Source organism: Erythrolamprus reginae, chromosome 1, assembly GCF_031021105.1.
Source record: "Erythrolamprus reginae isolate rEryReg1 chromosome 1, rEryReg1.hap1, whole genome shotgun sequence".
Taxonomy (NCBI): Eukaryota; Metazoa; Chordata; class Lepidosauria; order Squamata; family Dipsadidae; genus Erythrolamprus; species Erythrolamprus reginae.
This window is the reverse complement of record NC_091950.1, coordinates 366,880,946-366,902,980: the sequence shown is the minus strand read 5'-3', so window position 1 is coordinate 366,902,980 and position 22,035 is coordinate 366,880,946. Positions and strand designations below refer to the sequence as shown.

At 38.8% G+C, this 22,035-nt stretch overlaps 1 protein-coding gene across 4 annotated transcripts in view; it reads left to right on the top strand.

Annotated features, from left to right (window-relative positions):
- SYT14 (synaptotagmin 14) overlaps positions 1-22,035 on the top strand; it is a 105,894-nt gene that overhangs the window by 66,795 nt on the left and 17,064 nt on the right. For 3 of the 4 annotated variants that reach the window (XM_070734491.1, XM_070734490.1, XM_070734493.1), the window contains 2 exons: positions 12,707-12,975; positions 17,296-17,745. In XM_070734491.1, the coding sequence (XP_070590592.1) occupies positions 12,707-12,975; positions 17,296-17,745 (719 nt within the window). The remainder of the gene's footprint in view (positions 1-12,706; positions 12,976-17,295; positions 17,746-22,035) is intronic. The other variant, XM_070734492.1, reaches the window with a different exon arrangement.

Genomic DNA, 22,035 nt, shown 5'->3' with positions numbered 1-22,035 from the left:
TAAAGGCCTAGGGGGGAAGAGGACTTGATTGGACTTGATTTGTTATAACAGATAATTATTTCTTTGTTTTTGGTCTCTGTCTCTTTGTGATGAGTAGATGCCCTTTCTTCCAGTAGTTCTGGAACTGCTTGCCCATGTTGCTCAGCCAACGGTCCTGAGTCCTGTAGCCCTTTTGTTACCAAATGTGACATACTGGGAACTTGAACATCTACCATGGTCCTTGTTGACTAGAATGATGGATGATCTGTTGTGGGTTTCTGTAAATTGTGTCTCACAATCTTTTTTTTTTTATGGGAGAGACATAGTTGGACCTTCACTAGGGAGAAGGATGAAGTCTTCAATTTAATTGAGAGAAAATAAATTGCAAGCTACTATGTGTGGAAGCTGAACCAGATTTTAAGGTATAAAAGAACTGAAGGACCTTCTTGAATGAAAAGCAATAGGTTGTCAAGGGAAACCCCCCCCCAAGAAAGTCCAATTGTCTTCTTGAAAAGCATCTTTGAGACATCTAAAAGATAGAAGAGTAATCTAGAGAAAATATTTTAATGAAAAAAATTCCTAGCTAAAATTTATCAAAAAAAATCCAGTTTGTAAAGAACCCATCTTTGTACATTACAATGCACTTCATCACATTATTTCTTCTTGGTTGCTATAGAAACTAATTCTGTTGCAGCTGTGATCACCTCTTAATATTGTAACATTAACTAAAGTGATGTTTCAATACGTATTTCTCAGTATAAGCCAAGCAAAGTGCTGTATTCTATGTAGTTAAACCATGGCCTTTATATTTCAAATGAATTTGAGTGCATAAAGTGTTAATGTAATTATTTTTGAATGCTTCCAGAACTATGCTTTTATACATGTTTTGCAAGTTTGTAAGGAAATTGTATTTTTTTAAACGATTAAAATGTGTAGAACTGATAGAAACCATAGAAGCAGTAATCTTTTTATTTATTTATTTGTTTTGTCAAGTACGTATTGGTGGTATACAAAGATATAATAATATTTATATATATGATATTAGTAAAAGAGAAACATTAGGACAGAGGATGGAAGGCATTCAGGTGCACTTATGCACACCCCTTACTTACCTCTTAGGAATCGGAAGAGGTCAACAGTGGATAGTCTAAGGGCAAAGTTTTGGGAGTTAGGTGATGATACTACAGAGTCTGGTAGTGAGTTCCATGCATCAACTACTCGGTTACTAAAGTCGTGCAGTCAAATTTAGAGCGGTTTACTTTAAGATTGTATCTGTTGTGTGCTCATGTGTTGTTGTGGTTGGAGTTGAAGTAGTTGACAGGAAGGACATTGTAGCTGATGATTTTATGGGCTATGCTTAGATTGTGTTTAAGGAGACGTAGTTGTAAGCTTTCTAAACCTAGGATTGTAAATTAGTTGCATAGGGTATTCTGTTGCGAGTAGAGGAGTGGAGGGCTCTTCTAGGAAAGTATCTCTGGACACTTTCTAGAGTGTTTATGTCCGAAATGTGGAGTGGGTTCCAGACGGATGAGCTGTATTCAAGGATTGGTCTGACAAATGTTTTGTATGCTCTGGTTAGTAGTGTGAGATTACCGAAGCAGAAGCTAGGTAGGATTAAGTTAACAACTCTTGAAACCTTTTTGGCGATGTTGTTGCAGTGGGTTTTGGCACTTAGGTCATTTGATATGAGTATTTCAAGACCTTGTCTGTAAGGTCTTGTTTGTTCAGCTTGTATTTGGTGTTCAGATTCTTTTTGCCAATGTGTAGGACAGGACATTTTTTGTTTGAGATTTGGAGTTGCCAGATGTTTGACCATTCACACGCAAAGTCCTGGTCTTTTTGAAGAGTAGCTGTGTTATCGGTGGTGTTGAAAAGTTTGACATTGTCAGCGAAGAGAAAACAGTTGCTTGTAATGAGATCACAAAGGTCATTTATATAGAGAGTATGAAGAGTGTTGGTTCAAGTACACTGCCTTGGGGTATGCCGCTCTTAACCAGAACAGGATTAGATATGGCGCCCCCTATTTTGACAATTTGTTGTCAGTTTGATATGAACGCAGTTATCCAACTGTGGAAGGATCTTAAGATGCCATAGGATTTGAGTTTTAGAAGTAGTTTGTCATGAACCACTGAGTTGAAGGCTTTACAGAAGTCAAAGTAAATTGCATCTATTGATTTGCCCTGATTGAGGTGTGTAGTCCATATGTTTTTGCAGTGAAGGAGTTGTAGGTTGCAAGATAATTTTTTTCGGAAACCAAATTGGGGATGAGCCATTGCTGTTAACAAAGATTGAGCCAAAGAATGTGTGAAGAGATTAGCTTTAGTTGATTCATCATAGTATTCTTTGTTGTTGGGTCCTTTTAGTGGTGGGATAGGTCTTGAGACCTTGAGTTGGTTATTCACAAAGTTGTAGAAGGCATGGATGGATTTGGTGAACAGGAGGTTTTCTTCTTGTTTGCTATTGTAGTTGAAGCATTCTGTCTTTATTCGGTGTCATATATTTTTGTCACTGCTTTTCAAGTTGGCTACATGACTTTTTTTGTTTTCCCACCAGAGATATTTTTTTTATTTGTAGTTTTCTTATTGAGATAGATAGGTTGGGGTTTTTTGCTTATGGTAGTAACTAATGGTATATGTAGTCTGATAATTCTTTTGACTTCGAGCAAGAATATGTTGCAGAGGTCATTGGCAATGTTACAGCCAGAAAATAGAGTTTGCCAGTCAAGAATTGAGAGATTGGCATCTATGAGTTCATAGTTGGCTTTTTTAAAAATGTAGTTGGGTTTCACATTATAAGGGTGAGTCTTGGAATGGCATAGGTTCAGGCTGAAGTTAATCATGCTGTGGTCGCTGCTGGAGAATGGTCCTTTTATTTGTAGTCCATAAATTGTGCTTTTGCTGTTGCAGAATACGAATCTTATTTTTGATCAGAGCAAAATAAGAGACCAACAAATAGAAAATGCAAAGCTACAACCCTAATTGGAAAAAATATAGAAGCTGAGAGTGTTGTAATAGTATATTACAGCGTATTTATTCCAGAGATATTCTCAAGGATAATATAAGACTAAAGGACAATGAACCGTAGACCATTATGAAATAGGCCAAAATCCAAAATTAATTTTTTTTATATCTATAATCTATAAAACTGCAGCATAATGAAATAGGAAGCAAGGAAGGCTATCATTGTAACCAGCTTAGTATTTTGACTGAGGCGGTACAAAACATTGCTATTGAGTGACTGATGTAGGGTATCAAATCTTCTAAAATGAACATCACCAGTTGCTACTCCAGTCTTCCAGCATGCTTGCATAACAGAGATGAACTAAGCAAACATGGCGGATGGCAAGATCACATCTATCCACTCTAGATGAATTCAAATCACCAGGACTAGATGGATTATATCACAGAGATCTGAAGGATGTGGCAGACATGACCTTGGAATCACTGAACCATGTGTCTGTGAAAATTCTCAGTCATCCAGGTCATGGTTGGCCCAAAGAGTCCACATGGAATTGGGCAGCATATAAATGCTACTAATAAATGGTTGTCCCAAATCTGCTTTTTCAGGAGTCAACTGGACTTTCTTGGGTTTTTTTTCTTTGAAGACATTTTGCTTCTCATCTAAGAAGGTTCTTCAGCTCTGAGAGGAGAGTGGGGAATGGAAGGATTTATATTCCTTGCAGACAGCTGGTCATTTGCATCCTTTTAGTAGGTCCTTGAAGCACTTGGAGGTTTATTTGTGTCTTCTGGGTCCCCTGAGTTGTGCTCCCATTGCTACTCCCACACCATTCAAAGGTGTTCATCCCAAATTGTATAGCTAAACATTTGTAGAAATTCTCAATTATCCAGGTCATGATTGTCCCCAAAGTACTTTTTCAGGAGGCAACTGGACTTTTCAGTGTGTGTGTTTTTTTCTTATTGTTGAAATATCTTCAAAGAAAAAAACAAAGTCCAGTTGCCTCTTGAGCTGGATGACTGATACTTTCTTTTTCAGACCCTGGTATTTCTCCAGCTTCTTTTCCTCTTTTCTTATATCTAATAATAGTAATTATATATGTTGAGGACAACATTCAACAATACCTTTAGTAATACCTTTACATTTAGCAATACCTTTACCTCTTATTCCATCTCATTCATACTACCATGTTCTTTCACTTAACTGCAATTTTTTACCTCCCCAAGTTTTGATTGATTGATTTATCCATCCATCCATCCATCCATCCATCCATCCATCCATCCATCCATCCATCCATTTGTTGTATTTATATGCTGCCCAACTCCTGAAAGACTGTGGGCGGCTAACAGACAAAAAACATTAAAAACATCTTAAAACGAGATTGTACCATCCTGAACATTATAGACATCACAACATTAAACGTTAAAACAATTTACAACCCCTTCATATCAGTTCATAGTCTGAACTCGCCAATTGCAACCACAAGATCAGCAGCCCCAGGCCTACCGGAAAAGCAAGGTCTTTACTGCTTTTCGGAAGGCCAACAGGGTGGGGGCAGTTCGGATCTCTGGAGATAACTGGTTCCAGAGAGCCGGGACAGCCACAGAGAAGGCTCTCCCCCATGGGGCTGCCAGTCAGCACTGTTTAGCTGATGGCGCCCAGAGGAGACCAACTCTATGGGATCTCACCGGTTGCTGGGAACTATGTGACAGAAGGCGGTCTCGAAGATAACCTGGTCCTGGGCCATATAGAGATTTAAAGATTATAACCAACATCTTTAATTGTGCCTGGAGACCAATAGGAGCCAGTGCAGCTCACATAGGATTGGTGTAATGTGGGTGTACCTGTGTGCACCCACAACAGCTCGCGCATCTGCATTCCAGACCAATTGTATTATCCAGTGCATTGCAATAATCTAATCATGAGCTGACAAGGGCATGATTGACTGTGAGGAAGGCCATTTGATCCAGGTAGGGTTGCAGTTGATGTACCAGACGAATCTGTGCGAAGGTCCCCCTAGCTATAGCTGTCATGTTGATCTAATTCCAGTTGTGAGTCTAGAAGGATACCCAAATTGCAAACTGGTTCGCCAGGGGACTATTTCTCCCCTCTAAGAACCAAGGATGGACCGTTGACATAGTCTTTAGGAGGCAATATCCACAGCTACTTGGTCTTGTCTGGGTTAAGTCTGAACCTGTTGATTCCCATCCAGACCCTCACAGTGTCAAGGCACTGGTACATCATATCCACTGCTTCACTGAATTGATGCGGGGTGGAGAAATATAGCTGGGTATCATCAACATGCTGATACCTCATCCTGAATATTGGGTAACCTCACCCAGTGGTTTCATGTAGATATTAAATAGGAGGAGGGAGAGGACCGAGCCCTGAGGCACCCCACAGGCAAGGGGTCTAGGGGTCAATCTCTGTCCTCCTACTAACACTGACTGTGACCTGTCAGAGAGATAGGAGGAAAACCGTTGTAATATGGTACCTCCTAATTCCAATTCTCTTAGTCGTTGCAGAAGGATACCATGGTCAATGGTATTGAAAGCTGCTGAGAGATCAAGTAGCACCAAGATAATGTAATGACTCCCATCTTTATATATTTATAAAAAGAAAAGAGGAAGAGTTAATGTTCCCCTTAATACTCAGAAGAAAATATTGTGAGTAGCATTATACCTTTCGGATACTAAGAAAATACTTATCTAATATTGTTTCACACTTTTTGGTTAAATAATTTTGCGTCTTTATTGATATTTGCATAGAATTGGCAATGGAAACATTTTAAAATTTGTTAGAGCAGATTAATATACTACTTTGCTTGCACTAGGGTAAAGAAAATCCATTTGTTTTTCTCTTTTTGTTGCCAGATTAATTCCAAAATATAACAATATATTATAATGGAAGAAATCAAAGTGGTCATAAGAGACCATTGGAACACTTTAATAAAATATAAAATCACTTAGCTTATAAATGGATCTGGAATAAAATATTTTTGTTTGTTTGTTTCAGAATCATTATTCCCACATTTTATAGCTGTAACTATCATATTTCTTAGCACTTAAGCTACTCATCAACCCCCTTCAAATGGCTTGTTTTACAAGCTGTGTAAAACAGTAATTTCAATTTAGGTATCAAAACATATTTTCTACCAACGTAATTGTTTCTTGCAAGTTTAATTGAGGGTTGAGGGACAAACCTACATGCCATACATTATTTTACAAAAAATAAATTTTACAAGAGCAAGTTCTTGACAATACCCTTAGTGTAGATTCATACTCTAAGGCTTTTCAGGGGAGATGTTCCCAAGATTTCCCCCCCTATTTGTTGACTTTCTCTGCTGCTAATTAACCAATATTAATTAATTAATGCATTGGTGATGAAGAGTCAATTGATTTTGTTTATAAATATCTGTGAGTGAAGTGGGGAAAGATTGAGCTAAAATCTAGATGCAAAATAAATATTTTCATATTTAATGCAGAAAGTTTAGGGATAAGAAAATGAACTGGAAATTATCAGTTAATATCAGACATAGTACACACTTCTTACCAATTTCCATATTTTCACTAATGAGGTAGTTTTTGTATGAATTGCACTGAAATACATATTACAGACAGGTCTATTAACGTATTCAATTTTTTAGTTCTGAAGAATGGGGAACAGACTATACTGTAGTGATTTTAATTAATGATAATAATAGGCAAGAATAGTCAGAGTGGAGAATGCTGTTTACATAGTGAATTAAAAGAGGAATGCAGTACTTGTTATTTTTTTCGGTGTTTGAACAAAACTATCTTCAAGTGAATGTGAATGACTGTCCTTGTTCCTTTCAATAGAATATTTGTAGTTTAAGATTGAACTGTGGAACCTTGGTGCTCTCTGATCTTGATAATAATTTTCTTACAGATGTTCCATTACCAAACTCATTATTAATATGATAATATGTAGCACTGATAATGTCACCTAGTTTGGTAATGATACATCTGCAAGAAAATTACCAAGCTTAGAAAGCTCCAAGCATCCCTCATCCCTTTATTCTCTCTCTTCCTTTTTTTATTCTGCCAATTGCTCTTTTCCTTCTTCTCTATAGTATAGAATTGATAAGTAGTAATGTAAGAACTTATTAGAACATGCCTTTCATAACTAATTTTATAGCTTTTGGTGACTTTTAAAAAAGAACTGAATTTTTATTTCCTTGGTTAAACAAATAAGAAACTGTCCTGGTATTTGTTATTCTTTTTACATTTTAGCAGATTTTCCAAACAAAAAATTAGCTAAACTTATCCCCATTTTGACTTTTATTCCTCTAAGTAGGTCTTTGCATATATACAGTATTTTATTGATTCACTGAAGATATGTTATCCATGTCTGGAGTTTCTCCAGGAAGAAATGTAAAATTATTCACAACTAATGTATGTACAGTAGCCAGGATTTTTTTGATTTTTTTCTCACCATTTAAAAGGATTTTGTTGAATATTAAAATTTATCTTGCTTTTTTTAAACAGTTAAATAATTAAAATTGCATAAAACCACTTGGTGTTTTGTTATTAAATTTCAGCACCTTCAGCTGGGACAGCTTTGTAGATTTTAAAAATCAGGTTTGAGGTGGAAGGTGGCTTGTAATATTATAGCTTGCCAATGTTGACCCTAGGTGGAATTTATTTCTGGATAATTCTTAACGATTTTTGCTCACCCTTGTTAAGTTACAACTACCACAATATTACCTGCTTTCACTTCTCACAACACATATTGATTTTCTCACTTTGTAAGTTGTCTTTCATATTTATTATTTTCATTGGGAAAATAGATTTTATAATTTTAAAACTTTTGGAACTAGAACCTGAGATAACTCTTTTATTGTGAGATAATTGGATATACTTATGTAATTTCACTTGTATATTTTTCTTTGTTTGAAAAGAAAGGGGAAAGTAAAAAGTTGCATATCTTCATTAAATATTTGTTACTGATATCCTGTACGCTTGATACAGAGCAGATATTTGGTGAGATGAACTCCAAAAATATGTAAATATGGAAACTCCATTTGCACTTAGTACACTGGTGTAGATAGTAGAAACCTCTGTGGATATTTAATATTTCAGAATAAAGGGTTTTGTTTAATATTTAAACATGTATTTCATTTTATGTTTTATTTAAATTGTTTTAACATTTGCTAGAAGCCCCTGAAGAATTAAAACTTTTGAAACTTAGGTTAGATTAAAAATAGACATGAAGAATGCTGCATTAAAAAGAATAGCAGAAAAAGGGAGGGCCGGGGTATCAGAGTATACCACTGAGAATGAAAATAGGCCTGATTACAAAGCATTACTTGCAAAAATAATCAAGCTGTACAGTGCTAAAGAAATTTGATAGAATCAGGATGATAATAAATAACATGTGTTGTGGTTAGCTCTGGCTCAGCTCCTGCCCCAAGGACTGTGGATGTGGGGGAGACATCCACATGCTGCAGGCCTTTTTTGCCCCCCCCCCGTGGAATCTGATGATGAAGGCTCCTCTGCCCAAGAAGACATGACTGACAGGGAGGAGGAGAGTGTGGCAGACAGCTCAGAAGGAGATCAATTATCTAGCTCCTCCTTGGATTCAGAACAAGCGTTAATGATACAGCCACGCATGCGGAGAGCAGTGCATAGGCAACAACAACTGAGAGATTATTATCAAAGAAAATGAGGCCACCTGTGGTTGGGTGGGGCTGTGGTAATTAGTGAGGCTGCTATAAATAGCAGCCTGTGGGTTTGGCCATTGTGGAGGATTATCTGATCATTGTGTTTCATGACTGCTTTACTGACTTTGGCTTTTTGTGTGTTGATTTTTCCCTGCTTTGAAACTAAACCAGAGCAAAGTGTGTTTCACTTTGTGAAAGAAGGACTTTGAATTGCCTCACAGCTGCAAGCTAAGTATCACAGGATTGATAAGGGACTTGTATAAATTACCACTTTGTTTGGAGACGAGTGCTCTTCGCTATACCAAAAGAGGGCTTGGTTTAAGTGAATTTTCATTATAAAGAACATTGTTTTGAATTTTCAAACGTGTGTGTGTCTGAAATTTGTACCTGTGAATTTTTGGGAGGATTCTACCAGAGAGCCCGACAGAACAACATGTATGTCTTCATGTACTAATTTAAAGAATAAGAAAAAAAGCCCCAAGTTAATATGCAAAATGGGATTTGGTATATCTATTCTTTAGCTAAAAGTTTTGACTTACAAAAATGAGGAAACAGTTTACAGATGGTAATGAAACAAAAAATTGGTTTTGCAAAAACTGAATATTAGAACAAAGATAGGAATAGATGGTAGAGACCTTTGGGACACTGTGAAGCATACAAAATGACTGATATTAATGTTCTGTTTTTGGAAGGAGCTAATATGGAAGACAAAATTAAAGAAAAACTGAACAACTGAACATTTTTAAATTGAGAGGACAGGATGGATGGAGATTATAGTTTAAACATTAATGCTAATAATAACAGATCATTATTTTTCTCCTGCAGGGAAAAATATTTGTTTTCTATACTATTTATTTTAATATAGTTTTGTACATTTTTATATCTGCTGTTTTTATATGTATGTTTTTATCTGATAGTTGTGCTCATCCAGAGTCACTTTTGGTGAAATGGGAAGCTGTACAAATTTGATTAATAAAACAAATAAACACTTGTTTGCAAACCATTGAAATTGTCTAGTAGCACTAATAGTTTCTCCAACTCTTTTTTTCCTCCAGAGAATGAACTTTTATCTGGAGTATTACCTCAAGAAAATTTTAAAAAGGGCTAATTTTTCTGAAGTGCCAATGATGGAGTAACTTGGAGTCATTTTTTAAAAAATTAATCCTCTTTTAAAATGACAGTTAAAACTGCAAGAACTTGAGTCAAATAGGCAGAAAAAACTGGAAAGTGCCACGGTCATCAAAGTTCATTGTTAGTAAACAAACAGTAAAGATCACACCCAGAGATAAAGAATTTAGATAATAAAAAGATACTTGTATTATCTGCCAACTGATGTAAAGCAGTGATTTGCCTATTTGCATTAACCTATAACAGTGATGGTAAACCTTTTTATCCTTGGGTGCCAAAAGAGTGTGTCCATGCGCTATCACGCCTGCACAAGTACCCACAGTCATAATTCAAGGCGAAAACAGCTTCTCCCATCCCCGGAGGGGCTCTGGAGGCCGGAAACGGCCTGTTTCCCAAATTCTGGTGGGCCCAGTAGGCTTGTGTTTTGCCCTCTCCAGGCTTCAAAAGCTTTCCTGGAGATGGGGGAGGGTAAAAATGCCCTCCCCCATCCCCCCTGGAAGCTCTCTGAAAGCCAAAAACACCTTCCCAGAGCCTCTGTGCAAGCCAAAAATCAGCTGATCATCACACACATCCACATTGGAGCTGAGCTAGGGCAATGGCTTGCTTGCCAGCAGATGTGCCTCTGCATGCCACCTGTGGCACCTGTGCCATAGGTTCGCCATCACTGACCTATAATAATCAAAGCTGTATATCTTCTGTGCCTAGAATTGTATAAGTATGCTGCAAAAGTGCAAAGCTGCACACTTGCTTTGTGTCACCTACTCTAATACATCTGTTCTTTTGTACAGAATCAAAACTGGGTTTTGGTTCTTGTACTTCAATTTATTTCATTGGCTACTCACATCAAGTGAATAAGCCTAGTGTTGGGCTGGGCCAGCACCAGGAGTTAGTCAGTTATTGTGGACAGTAAAAACATTTTCAAAAAATAAACCTCATTAAACTTTCATTATTTACAATATATATATATATATATATATATATATATATATATATATATATATATATATATATATATATATATATATATATATATATATACAGTGATACCTTGTCTTACAAAATGAATTGGTTCTGGGACGAGGTTCTTAAGGTGAAAAGTTTGTAAGACGAAACAATGCTTCCCATAGGAATAAATGGAAAAGTGATTAATTCGTGCAAGCCCAAAATTCACCCCTTTTTGCCAGCCGAAGCGCCCGTTTTTGCACTGCTGGGATTCCCATGAGGCTCCCATCCATGGGAAATCCCACCTCCAGACTTCTGTGTTTTTGCAATGCTGTAGTGGAATCCCAGTAGGGGAATCCCAGCATCGTAAAAACGAGCGCTTCGCTGGCAATAGAAGTCCGGAGGTGGGGTTTCCCAGCGAAGGGAGCATCAGTGAAATCGCAGCATCACAAAAACACCGAAGTCTTCAAAACCCCACCTCCAGACCTCTGTGTTTTTGTGATGCTGCAATTTCACTGAGGCTCCCCTCGCTGGGAAACCCCACCTCCGGACTTCCGTTGCCAGTGAAGCGCCCGTTTTTGCGCTGCTTGGATTCCCCTGCTGGGATTCCTCTGCAGCATCACAAAAACACGGAAGTCTGGAGATGGGGTTTCCCATGGAGGGGAGCCTCAGGGGAATCCCAGCAGCACAAAAATGGGTGCTTCACTGGCAATGGAAGTCCGGAGGCGGGGCATCCCAGCGGCGGCAGTGGGTTTGTAAGGTGAAAATAGTTTGTAAGAAGAGGCAAAAAAATCTTAAACCCCGGGTTTTGTATCTCGAAAAGTTTGTATGACGAGGCGTTTGTAAGACGAGGTATCACTGTATATGTTTTTTTAATGTCGGATCACCATGGTATATTGAAGGAACGTCACAGCTCCTTTTTGCCTCTAGGCCCAACCCAGGACCATTTCAAGGCAGTTAATTTATTCATAGCCGACAACTATATTCTGTATGTATCAAATGTTTTTAGCTGGAATTTTAAAATTAGGGAGACTGGCCGAAATGGTACCATCCTAGTCTCCCTTAATTTTAAAATTTCAGCTAAAAACATTTTATATATAATGTTCTGCATTCTTAAATGGATTTCTCCATGTAGATCTGCTTGATTATTTCTTCTTAGAATACCTTCTGTCTCGCCTGCTTTAAACTACTGTATATTATGATATGCAATACTGATTTGCAAACTATAAATTACTGAAAGATTATTTGAGTTTAGTTTAATGTTAAATTGAAGAATTAACTATATCTTTTTAATGTGCATATGATAAATCGATTTTGCAAAAAATTATATGCTTGTTTTTAGATATGCATGTTTGTGTGTAATATATTAAGCAATTTCTTTTAAAAGATGCACCTTTTATTGAAATAGAGATAGGTGGAATGTCAATTGAATGAGTATAAATTTTAAAGTATCTTATTATGCAGTTATGATTTAAATTGGATAAAATGTTTCAGTTGATCCATTTCAGTAATTAATTAATAGCATAAACGAAATCATTTATGATAATTTGGTTATGGTTTTTGGCAAGTGTAACACAAAGGTAAAAATACTTAGTATACTTTGGTCAATGAAGCATTATTCATATTATTATTCAAGGCAAAACTAAAATATATCAGAACGTAATAATGGTTTCTATTTCATATACAAGGTCAAATATAGTTGAACAAAACTATTAGCAGCAGTGAAAATTAGCAAAGGTGGACTATTTTGGAAGATTGGGCAAACAAACACTTATGTGGATCTGTCAGACTTTAGCAGGTTTCATGGAATAAATTCAATGCGTTTCAATGCGTATTCACTTTGAATATGGTCTACCTTAGGGGTAGGCTAGCATGATTGACTCAGGAATTCTGGGAGTTGATGTTCACAAGCCATAGAAGTGCCAAGTTTGCCTACCCCTGGTAGCTAAACAAATCCTATGCCTACCCTCTAATCATATTACTTACAAAATGAAAGTCTGTGCTGTCATTTCTTCACAGCAGACTGTATTCAAAGAATGAGACAAACACCTCCTCTTGATGAATTGCAGCCTCCACCATACATGGATGATAGTGGCTCTCCGCACCTCTCCTGCACACCTTCCGAAGTTGGTGAGAGCAAATGTGAATTCTCTCAGTGCAGCAACAGCCCAAGGTGTTCTTATAAATGCCCAAGTGAAGGAAGTAACGGGCATGAAATAGAAAGTTTTCATAACAAAGGATATGAAGAAGATGTGCCTAGTGATAGTACGGCTGTCCTTAGCCCAGAGGTAAAAAAAAAAAAAGTTCCCAAAACTGTTTAGCAAAAAATAAAGCATGAATTTTTGAATCTCTTTTCTATTATGTATTGACAGGTATCCATTGATTCACCTACATATGTGCTTTCTGAGAAACAATTTTAAAAATCCTCATTAAAACCTTTCTCTCAGGTTAACAGAGATGCCCAAAGGTCTTTTTTATTTAGAAAAGTAAGGCAGTGTAAGAGCAATGCTTATAGTGCATAGTAAAGCTTTAGAGAAATGATGGCGAATCTTTTTTTTTGCTTGAGTGTCAAAAGGTCACAGGCGCACACTATCACACGCCTGTGTATACCCACACCCATAATGCAATGCCCTCCTCCCACTCATGTGTGCAAAAATTATTTTTTGCTACAAATTATTCCAAAATAGCAAGAAATTGCACCATGAAAAAAGGTAGACCAGCTGGGGAGCATAAAGTAGGGAAATGTAACTCTTACCTCAGGAACTCTACTTATCCAATGGTGTATTCTTCCACACACACACACTGCCCCTCGCACATGCGCGCAGGCCTCACTGGAACCTCCCGACTTCCGGTAAGCCTGCTGGGCTGTTTTTCACCATCCACAGGCTCCAAAGACTTTCCTGAAGCCCAGGGAGGGCGAAAAAGGGCCCAACGGGACTACCAGGATTGTGTTTCTGAACTTCCAATAAACTTGTTGGGTCCATTTTCTGCCATCCAGAGGCTTTGGGGAATTTCCTGAAGCCTAGGGAGGCAAAAACAGCCTCCTCTCACCCTCTAGAAAGCAGAAAATCAGCTTTCCAGTGCACACATGCACACTGGAGCTGACATAGGGCAACACCTTGCATGTCCTCAGATATGGTTCTGAGTGCCACTTGGGACACGTGTGCCATAGGTTCGCCATCAAGGCCTTAGAGTCTTTATATTAAAGTATTAGGGTGTAGGCCCTGGAAGAATACACCATTGGATAAGTAGAGTTCCTGAGGTAAGAGTTACATTTCCCTACTTTATGCTCCCCAGCTGATCTACCTTTTTTCATGGTGCAATTTCTTGCTATTTTGGAATAATTTGCAGCAAAAAATAATATAACAAAACCTTGTTGACTATATGATATTTGGACCCCTGTCTTCTTTACCAGTGTTAACTGTTGCCCCTGACCACCAAACTTTTACTCACTTTTGTCCTCTTGCATAATATGCAACCCAGTAGGATACCACATCAGCTGACTTGAGCTATTCTCTGGCTTGGTTAAGACTTGAATAAGAGAGACCTGAAAATCCAGGGTTATAGGCTAGACTGGAAATTATAAAATATCTTGTGAGAAGGCAGCGGCAAACTACCTCCCTGTTGTTGCCTCAAAAATTATGTAGGTATGTCCACAAAAACACCAGAAATCAAGCTGAAGTAGATAAAACATTATCTTTTACTTTTACTTAATAGGCTGAGATTTGGAGTTCAGCCTCAAGAGAAGCAGAAAAAATTATAATACATACATACTGTACATACATACATATTCTTGAACTTCACAATGTTTCATTTAAAATTAGGCCTATTTTCCTTTTCTTCCTCTAAATGCATATTTTGTAAAAGAGACTCAAGAAATTAAGGAAATTTGGGCACGTTGTCATTCATACAAATATCCAGAGGCATTTGTAGGATACAACATTTATATCAGAATGGCATTACATTACACAAAATCTGTCACTTTTGTTTATGTAAGCAAAATCATGATTTAAACCCACCTGCACAGACACATAATTCAGATTAACACAACATTTAACTTTTAAAAGCTATTCACATAAAAGTTATATTGTGAATATCATCTTATCTAATTTTTCTTTTAATGCTCTACTTTTGTGGTCCTTGCTTCTATGTAATAACCAATTTGACCAAAGCTTGCCATGCAGTTTTCTGTTTTATATTTATTTTGTTGTTATTGCAATCAATATAATTTTATTGTGAACAGTGTGTTTTGTTATTCCTTATTGCATTTTAATGAAAAGCTACAATTCAGCACAAATACTGCACTTATGTGAAATGTTGATAACAGTGTAGCTCCATGAGAGAAAAATTCATAATCTATAGTAGGGGAATATTGTAATTCAGAATCAGAATACATTGATTGCTCTAACCATGGATTATAAAACATAGTAATCATCAGGCCTGGGCAGAGCTTTGAGAAGATGTTTTGCGTCAATGAATTTTCATGGGAATTTTTTTTTCAAAACTGCTTTGCGAATCAGCATGCCTGTTTCTGACAGTGAAATAGCTGCATGAATATGTCATATAGCAGCTCTCATAGTAACTAGAAGGATCTTCCTGTCTTCCAGCAACTAGAACTATTAGATAAGGGTTTATGTCAACACAAAAATTACAATATTAATTAATTTCAAAAATAATGATAATCCAAATTCGACAAGTTAACCAAAAATCAAGAGGCTTTCATTCTAACTTTAAAATACAAAATAAAAATGCTATACAGTGATACCTCGAGATACGAGTTTAATTCGTTCCGGACCTGGGCTCTTAAGTCGAGCAGCTCTTATCTCGAATGACTTTTCCCCATAGGAATTAATGTAAATAATTTTAATTGGTTCCAGCCCTCAAAAAACTCACAAAGTTAGTCTAAATTATGCAGAAAGACATGTTTTTAATGAAGAAATGTACATGTACATATAAATGAATAATGAAGTTTCTTTCACTTAACTTGTAAACTTTCTTAAACTTTTAAATTTACATATGTTCAACTTCTCTGCCACCCAATCCTGTAGGACAGAGGTCCCCAACCCTTTTTGCACCAGGGACCGGCTTTAAGCGATCAAGAGAGGAATGGGTGAATGAATGGACGGAGGGTGGGAAGGAAGGAAGGAAAGAGGGAAGGGACAGGAACAGAGGAAGGAAGCAAGGAAACTTATGAAAGGGGAGAGTAAGAGGAATGAGTGAAGGGAGGGAGGGAGGGAGGGAAGAAGGTGGGAAGGAGAAAGAAAAGAAGAAATAGAGGAAGGGAAGGTAAAAGAGAGAAAGAAAAAGAGCAAGAAAGAAAGAAAGAAAGAAAGAAAGAAAGAAAGAAAGGGGGAAGGGACAGGAACAGAGGAAGGAAGCAAGGAAACTTATGAAAGGGGAGAGTAAGAGAGGAATGAGTGAAGGGAGGGAGGGAGGGAAGAAGGTGGGAAGGAGAAAGAAAAGAAGAAATAGAGGAAGGGAAGGTAAAAGAGAGAAAGAAAAAGAGCAAGAAAGAAAGCTGCAAGCACCCCCTGGAGCCCCCCAGGCCGGCTGCAACCTTTTAAAACACGCGCGCCACTTCGCAACTGTCTCCTGAAGCCGAACGCGGAAGTTAGCATTTGGCTTCAGGAGACAGCTCCTTGGCGCTTGTATCTCGAATTTGGGCTTGTAAGTAGAACAAAAATATCTCTCCCCTCCCAGCTCTTATCTCGAGTTGCTCTTAAGTAGAGCAGCTCTTATGTCGGGGTTCCACTGTATTGCATTTAGAAATTTAGAAAATTGCATCCCCTAATACATACCTTTATTAGGATCAAACATATGGTATGGAGTTTCTGTTCTGCAACAGTTAAGCAACTTAGAAAGTACACCACAAATCAAAGGTCATGTTAAAATAGGAAGTGAAATAATATATATATGTAGATATATTAGCAGAGATGTCGTTATTGTGTTACAACCTGAAATGTTCTATTCTGTCTTTGGAAAGGTCAATCCAGTTTTGAGGTTGGACCGGTGTGTGTTTGTGTGAATTTCGATTCTATCAAACTTCTTAAAATGCACTGTATTGAGTGAGAGCAATTTATTCTGAATCAGACCTATTCTAATATGATCAGAATGAGCCATTCTGATAATGGGACAGTTTGGATATTTGGGGAGTGGAACATTTCAATCTCAAAATGTTTTTTCACATTTCTAGTAAGCAGTATTTAAAGAATAAATGACCTATTTATACATCTTTTTGGTTTAAACACATTATCTATAAAACTTTAAACTTTTCTCTCTGTTTTAAGATGCAATAAGACTTTAGATATTCTTTTTCCCATGTCTCATTTTACTTTTTTTGCAATCTACAAAAGTATATTTCTGTTGCTGTGCGTGGATTGTCCTTAATAAATTGTTCGATTGCTCTATATGTGAAATAAACAAAAACTTCTGTGCAAGGCAATAAGGCCAAGCAGGTTCAAAAAAAATATAAGACGCGTCTTATTTTGGGGAAAACATGGAAATAATGATAAATTACTTTTATTCATATATATATCAGTAGCAATATAAATATTTGAATACCTGTGCATGACTGTAAACCTACTTTTTTTTCTGTCTCACTCACTTAGAATCTGTCAGTTCAAGGATCATCATCACAGCTCCCTAAATCTTTTGATCCAGAACCAGAAGCTAAATATGGTACTTTGGATGTGACTTTCGACTATGATTCACAGGAACAGAAGCTTCTGATAACAGTCACAGCTGTCACAGACATTCCAAATTATAGCAAGACAAGTGGAAGTCTGTGGCAAGTGCACCTAGTTCTCCTTCCCATCAAGAAACAGAGGGCAAAAACCAGCATCCAGCGTGGTCCTTGCCCTGTCTTTACCGAGACATTTAAATTTAATCATATTGAGTCTGAGATGATTGGGAATTATGCAGTACGCTTTAGACTGTACAGTATACGTCGTGTAAAAAGAGAAAGAATTTTAGGAGAAAAGATATTTTACTTAACCAAATTAAATCTTCAAGGAAAGATGTCAGTACCGGTGACTCTAGAACCAGCATACAACATTTCTGTAAGTATTAAATCAAATGGAATAAATGTTCAGTCATTCAATTGATTCTGAACAGAGGTGATACTAGTAAATATAATTAAACACAACTTAGAGATTTGAACCTAAGTGTTGCTGTAGGGTAGCTGTAAGAACAAGGAAAGGTATCCGAAAAACCACTTTTCATTATCTCTTATCATTGATCATGCTGGTTGGATGCTAATATGCGTGCATGTGCCCACACCCATTCCTTCTCCCCACGCATGCGTATACCTCTGCACTTCCCCCTACGCATGCGCACAACCCATCCAGCCCCTACGCATGCGTACAGGCCTCACTGAACTCTGGGACGGTGAAAAAAATGGCCCAACGGGCAAACCGTAGGTTTTGAAAAACAGATTTCCGGTTAGCCCTTTTCCCCATTTTTCGCATTTCAGGGCTTTAGGAAGCTTCCCTGAAGCCTACAGAGCACGAAAAACAGCACAATGGGAAAACTGGAAGTCCATTTTTCCCAACTCTTTTGTTCCATGTTTACTTTGAAGTCATAAACTGACCAATGTGATCATATAATATTGCTTAGTTTTGTGGACAGCCAGTTCTCTTAGACTTCAATTTTCTAAAATATTTAGCTTTGAATTTTCTAGTTTCATTCCTTAAATGGGGTAATTTGTTCTCGTTGGTCAATAGTTCCATTTTTAAAAAATTTAAATTCTTGCACAAAACTCTTACATCATTGTCCTTTATTGGCAGAAGACTCAAGTTTATCAGTAGGATGGCTGGAGGTTATTCTTAATAATTACAGATGGAGCTGATAGTAAAACCCACCTCTTCCAGTCATTTCTTTTCTAATTAAGTTCTAGTTTCTGCAGGGCTAGGTCTTCTGCATTCTTTGGAGGCAGTCCCTTACAATTCAGTCTTAGCTCTGACATCTAGAAAAGAGGGACTTTTCTTTCTTCTCGCCTTAATTTGGTCCCAAAGGCACCCTTGGACCAAGATTTGAGATATAAGGAAACAACTGAGCAATGACGAGGGAGAAAAGTTTGATCTCATAGTAGAGGGGAATGCCTTCAGCAGCCTTTAAAGGAGACAGTGATATTTTTCTTTTCTCCATCTTTGTTCCCTAACCCTTGCTCAGGGGTGGTACCTGTTTTCCCCTAAAGACCTCACACAAAATTACAGTATTCATTTAGACAGCAGCTCGTGAGGAAAGCTTTTTTTGGTAGCAGAATAATGAGTGAATCTGTCCAGTGGGCTATGGGCAGGGGTGGGCTGCTGGGAGTTCGCTAAGATTCTGTGCAGTTCGGAGAACTCCCAAATCTCTTTCCTGGCTGGTTCCGCCCACCCCTCCCAGGAGTCCCCATGTGGGCTGTTTTGGATGTAGGTAAGTGCAGGGTACATGTAGGGGCTCGGGGAGGATGAAAAATGAACCTATTTGAAGTTTGGGAAAGCTGGAAACAGGCCTGTTTCCAGCCTCCAGACGGCCTCAGGCAGGGCCGCCATCAGGAATTTTGGGGCCCCATACATCCTAAGTGTCTGCCCCTCCCGCCATTTAAAAACTACTTTATTTTGTGACATACCAATTATGTATTAAATGCCCCCCAATTTTTCAATTTGGCCGGGCCCCTGACGCCAGTAGCAGTAATACTGGCCTGTCGGCGGCCCTGGCCTCAGGAGCCCTTTTCGCTCTCCCGGAGGCTCAAAGAAAGCCTTCAGAGCCTGGGGAGGGCAAAAAACACCCTCTGTCGTGGTGCAGGAAACCGACTAGACCATGCCCACCTAGCAATCGGGCAAAGAACCCCTTGCTGAAATTTTTGAGGCCCACCCCAACTATAGGACCAAATAACTTTAATAGTGGAGTGCTCAGGCTCATTTTCCGTCACTCAAAGAAAAAATAAATTGATCTGTGGCCACCTGTCTATCTATGATTATCTGAAAACATGCCATAGACCAGTGATGGTGAACCTGTTTTGGTTTGCATGCCAAAAGGGTATGGGTATGCATGCTAATGGCCACTCATGTGCCCACACCCATTGCCTCCCCCCATGCATGTGCATCCCTATGTTGCCCCTGCGCATGCGCACAACCCTCCTGCCCCTGTGCATGCGCACAGGCCTCACGAAAACCTGGGATGGTGAAAGAAAACGGCCGAATGGACAAACTGGAAGTTTGGAAAAATGGACTTACATTTTGCCTGTTGGGCCGTTTTTTGCACTCCGGGGTTTCAGGAAACTTCCCTGCAGCCTCCGGAGGGTGAAACGACCTTCTCCAAGGCCAAAAATCAGCTGGCCAGTGCATGCAGGTACGTTTGAGCTGACATAGAACAAAGCCTCGCGTGCCTTCTGATATGGATCCATGTGTCAGCTGTGGCATGCGTGCCATACGTTCGACATCAGTGCCATAGACTAAATATTTCTGTTAGAACTCACTTCTCTCCGACACTCCTTCGAGAGGGGTAAGGGCTAACATTAAATACTTCCTATGTATAGACTATTCAAACATTTCTAGCCATGAAATGTTTTGTCACAAAAATACATCCGTTGAATCAAATGAAACTGGGAGCTGCTTTTTCTAAACATATTTCTGCTTTTCATTAGCATGGAAATAGCAAAACCTAGTTTTCTACTATGTGTTAAATTCCCCGTATCAATAGATATGTGAGCTTAATGTTCTTGCTATTAACATATAGAATAGAAAGCATATGGCACATTCTGAATTACCTGGTCTTGAACTCTTTTCCACAGTGCTGAACAGACATAAAAAAGATCCTTATATACACTTGCATAGTTCCCTTAGAACAGTGATTTTCAACCTTTTTTGAGCCGCGGCACACTTTTTACATTTACAAAATCCTGGGGCACACCACCAACCAAAATGACACAAAAAGACAGTAAATATTATTTATTTATTTATTTATTTATTCAATTTTTATGCCCCCTTCTCCTTAGACTCAGGGCGGCTTACAACATGTTAGCAATAGCATTTTTTAACAGAGCCAGTATATTGCCCCCACAATCTGGGTCCTCATTTTACCCACCTCGGAAGGATGGAAGGCTGAGTCAACCTGGAGCTGGGGATGAGATTTTAACTGCTGACCTTCAGATTTACAGTATTTCTACATGTATTTATACATAGAACATACAATCCCATGTAACATGCCCTTATAAATACAGTCAATCATCAATCATCCCTCCTCAAATTTATACTACTGTCTCATTTCTGTCTCTCCCTCCGCCCCTTATATGTCTGTGTGTACTCAAACCATTTCCAAAACCAGGTGAGGGCTGGGGTTTTATTCTCTTTTATTCTTTTCAAAAACAGGTGAGGGCTGGGGGGTTTTTCTTATTATTTGGGTGCTTTTTACCATATGCTTCAAGAATCACCTCTCTCTCTCTTTTGTTTCTCCTCTCATTCTCTGCCTCAATCATTTTCTCATTTCTCCTCCCCTTTTTGTTCTCATTTCTCTCTCTCTCTCCTTTCCTCTTCCTATCTGTCTCTCTTGCTTTCTTTTTTCTCTCTCTCTCTCTTTCTTGCTTTCTTTCAGTATCTCTTGCTATCTCTCTTTTTCTCTCTTGCTTTTCTTCTCTCGTGCTTTTTCTTGTTCTTTCTCTCTCTCTGTTGCTCTCTCTCATTCTCTTATTTTCTCTCTCTCTCTTTTCTTTCTCTCTCTCTGTTGCTCTCTCTCATTCTCTTATTTTCTCTCTCTCTCTCTTTTCTTTCTCTCTCTCTTAGTCTCTCTCTCTCTTATTCTCTCCTATTTTCTTTCTCTCTCTTGTTCTTTCTCTCTCTGTCATGCTTTCTCTCTCTTGTTCTTTCTCACTCTCTCTCTCTCTGTTGCTATTAGCACTTCCACGGATCGGGCAGGCAGAGACATCGACGAGAAGCCATGGGCGCGAGGGGGCTCCAGAGAAGGAAGGATCGGGCGGGGGGGGCTCCTGCAAGTGTAAGCCTCAGCCCTGGAGCCCCCTCGCACCCATGGCTTCTCGTCGATGTCTCTGCCTGCCCGATCCGCGGGAGTGCTAATAGCGGCGGCGGGCAGGAGCCCCCCCCGCTATTCCCGCCGCCGCCGCTATTAGCACTCCGGATCGGGCAGGCAGAGACATCGACGAAAAGCCATGGGCGCAAGGGGGCTCCAGGGCTGAGGCTTCCACTTGCAGGAGCCCCCCCTATTCCCGCCGCCGCCGTCGCCGCTATTAGCACTCCCACGGGCGAGGGGGCTCCAGGGCTGAGGCTTCCACTTGCAGGAGCCCCCCCCCCCGCTATTCCCGCCGCCGCCTCTATTACCACTCCCGATGCCACAAGTGAAAGCCTCAGCCG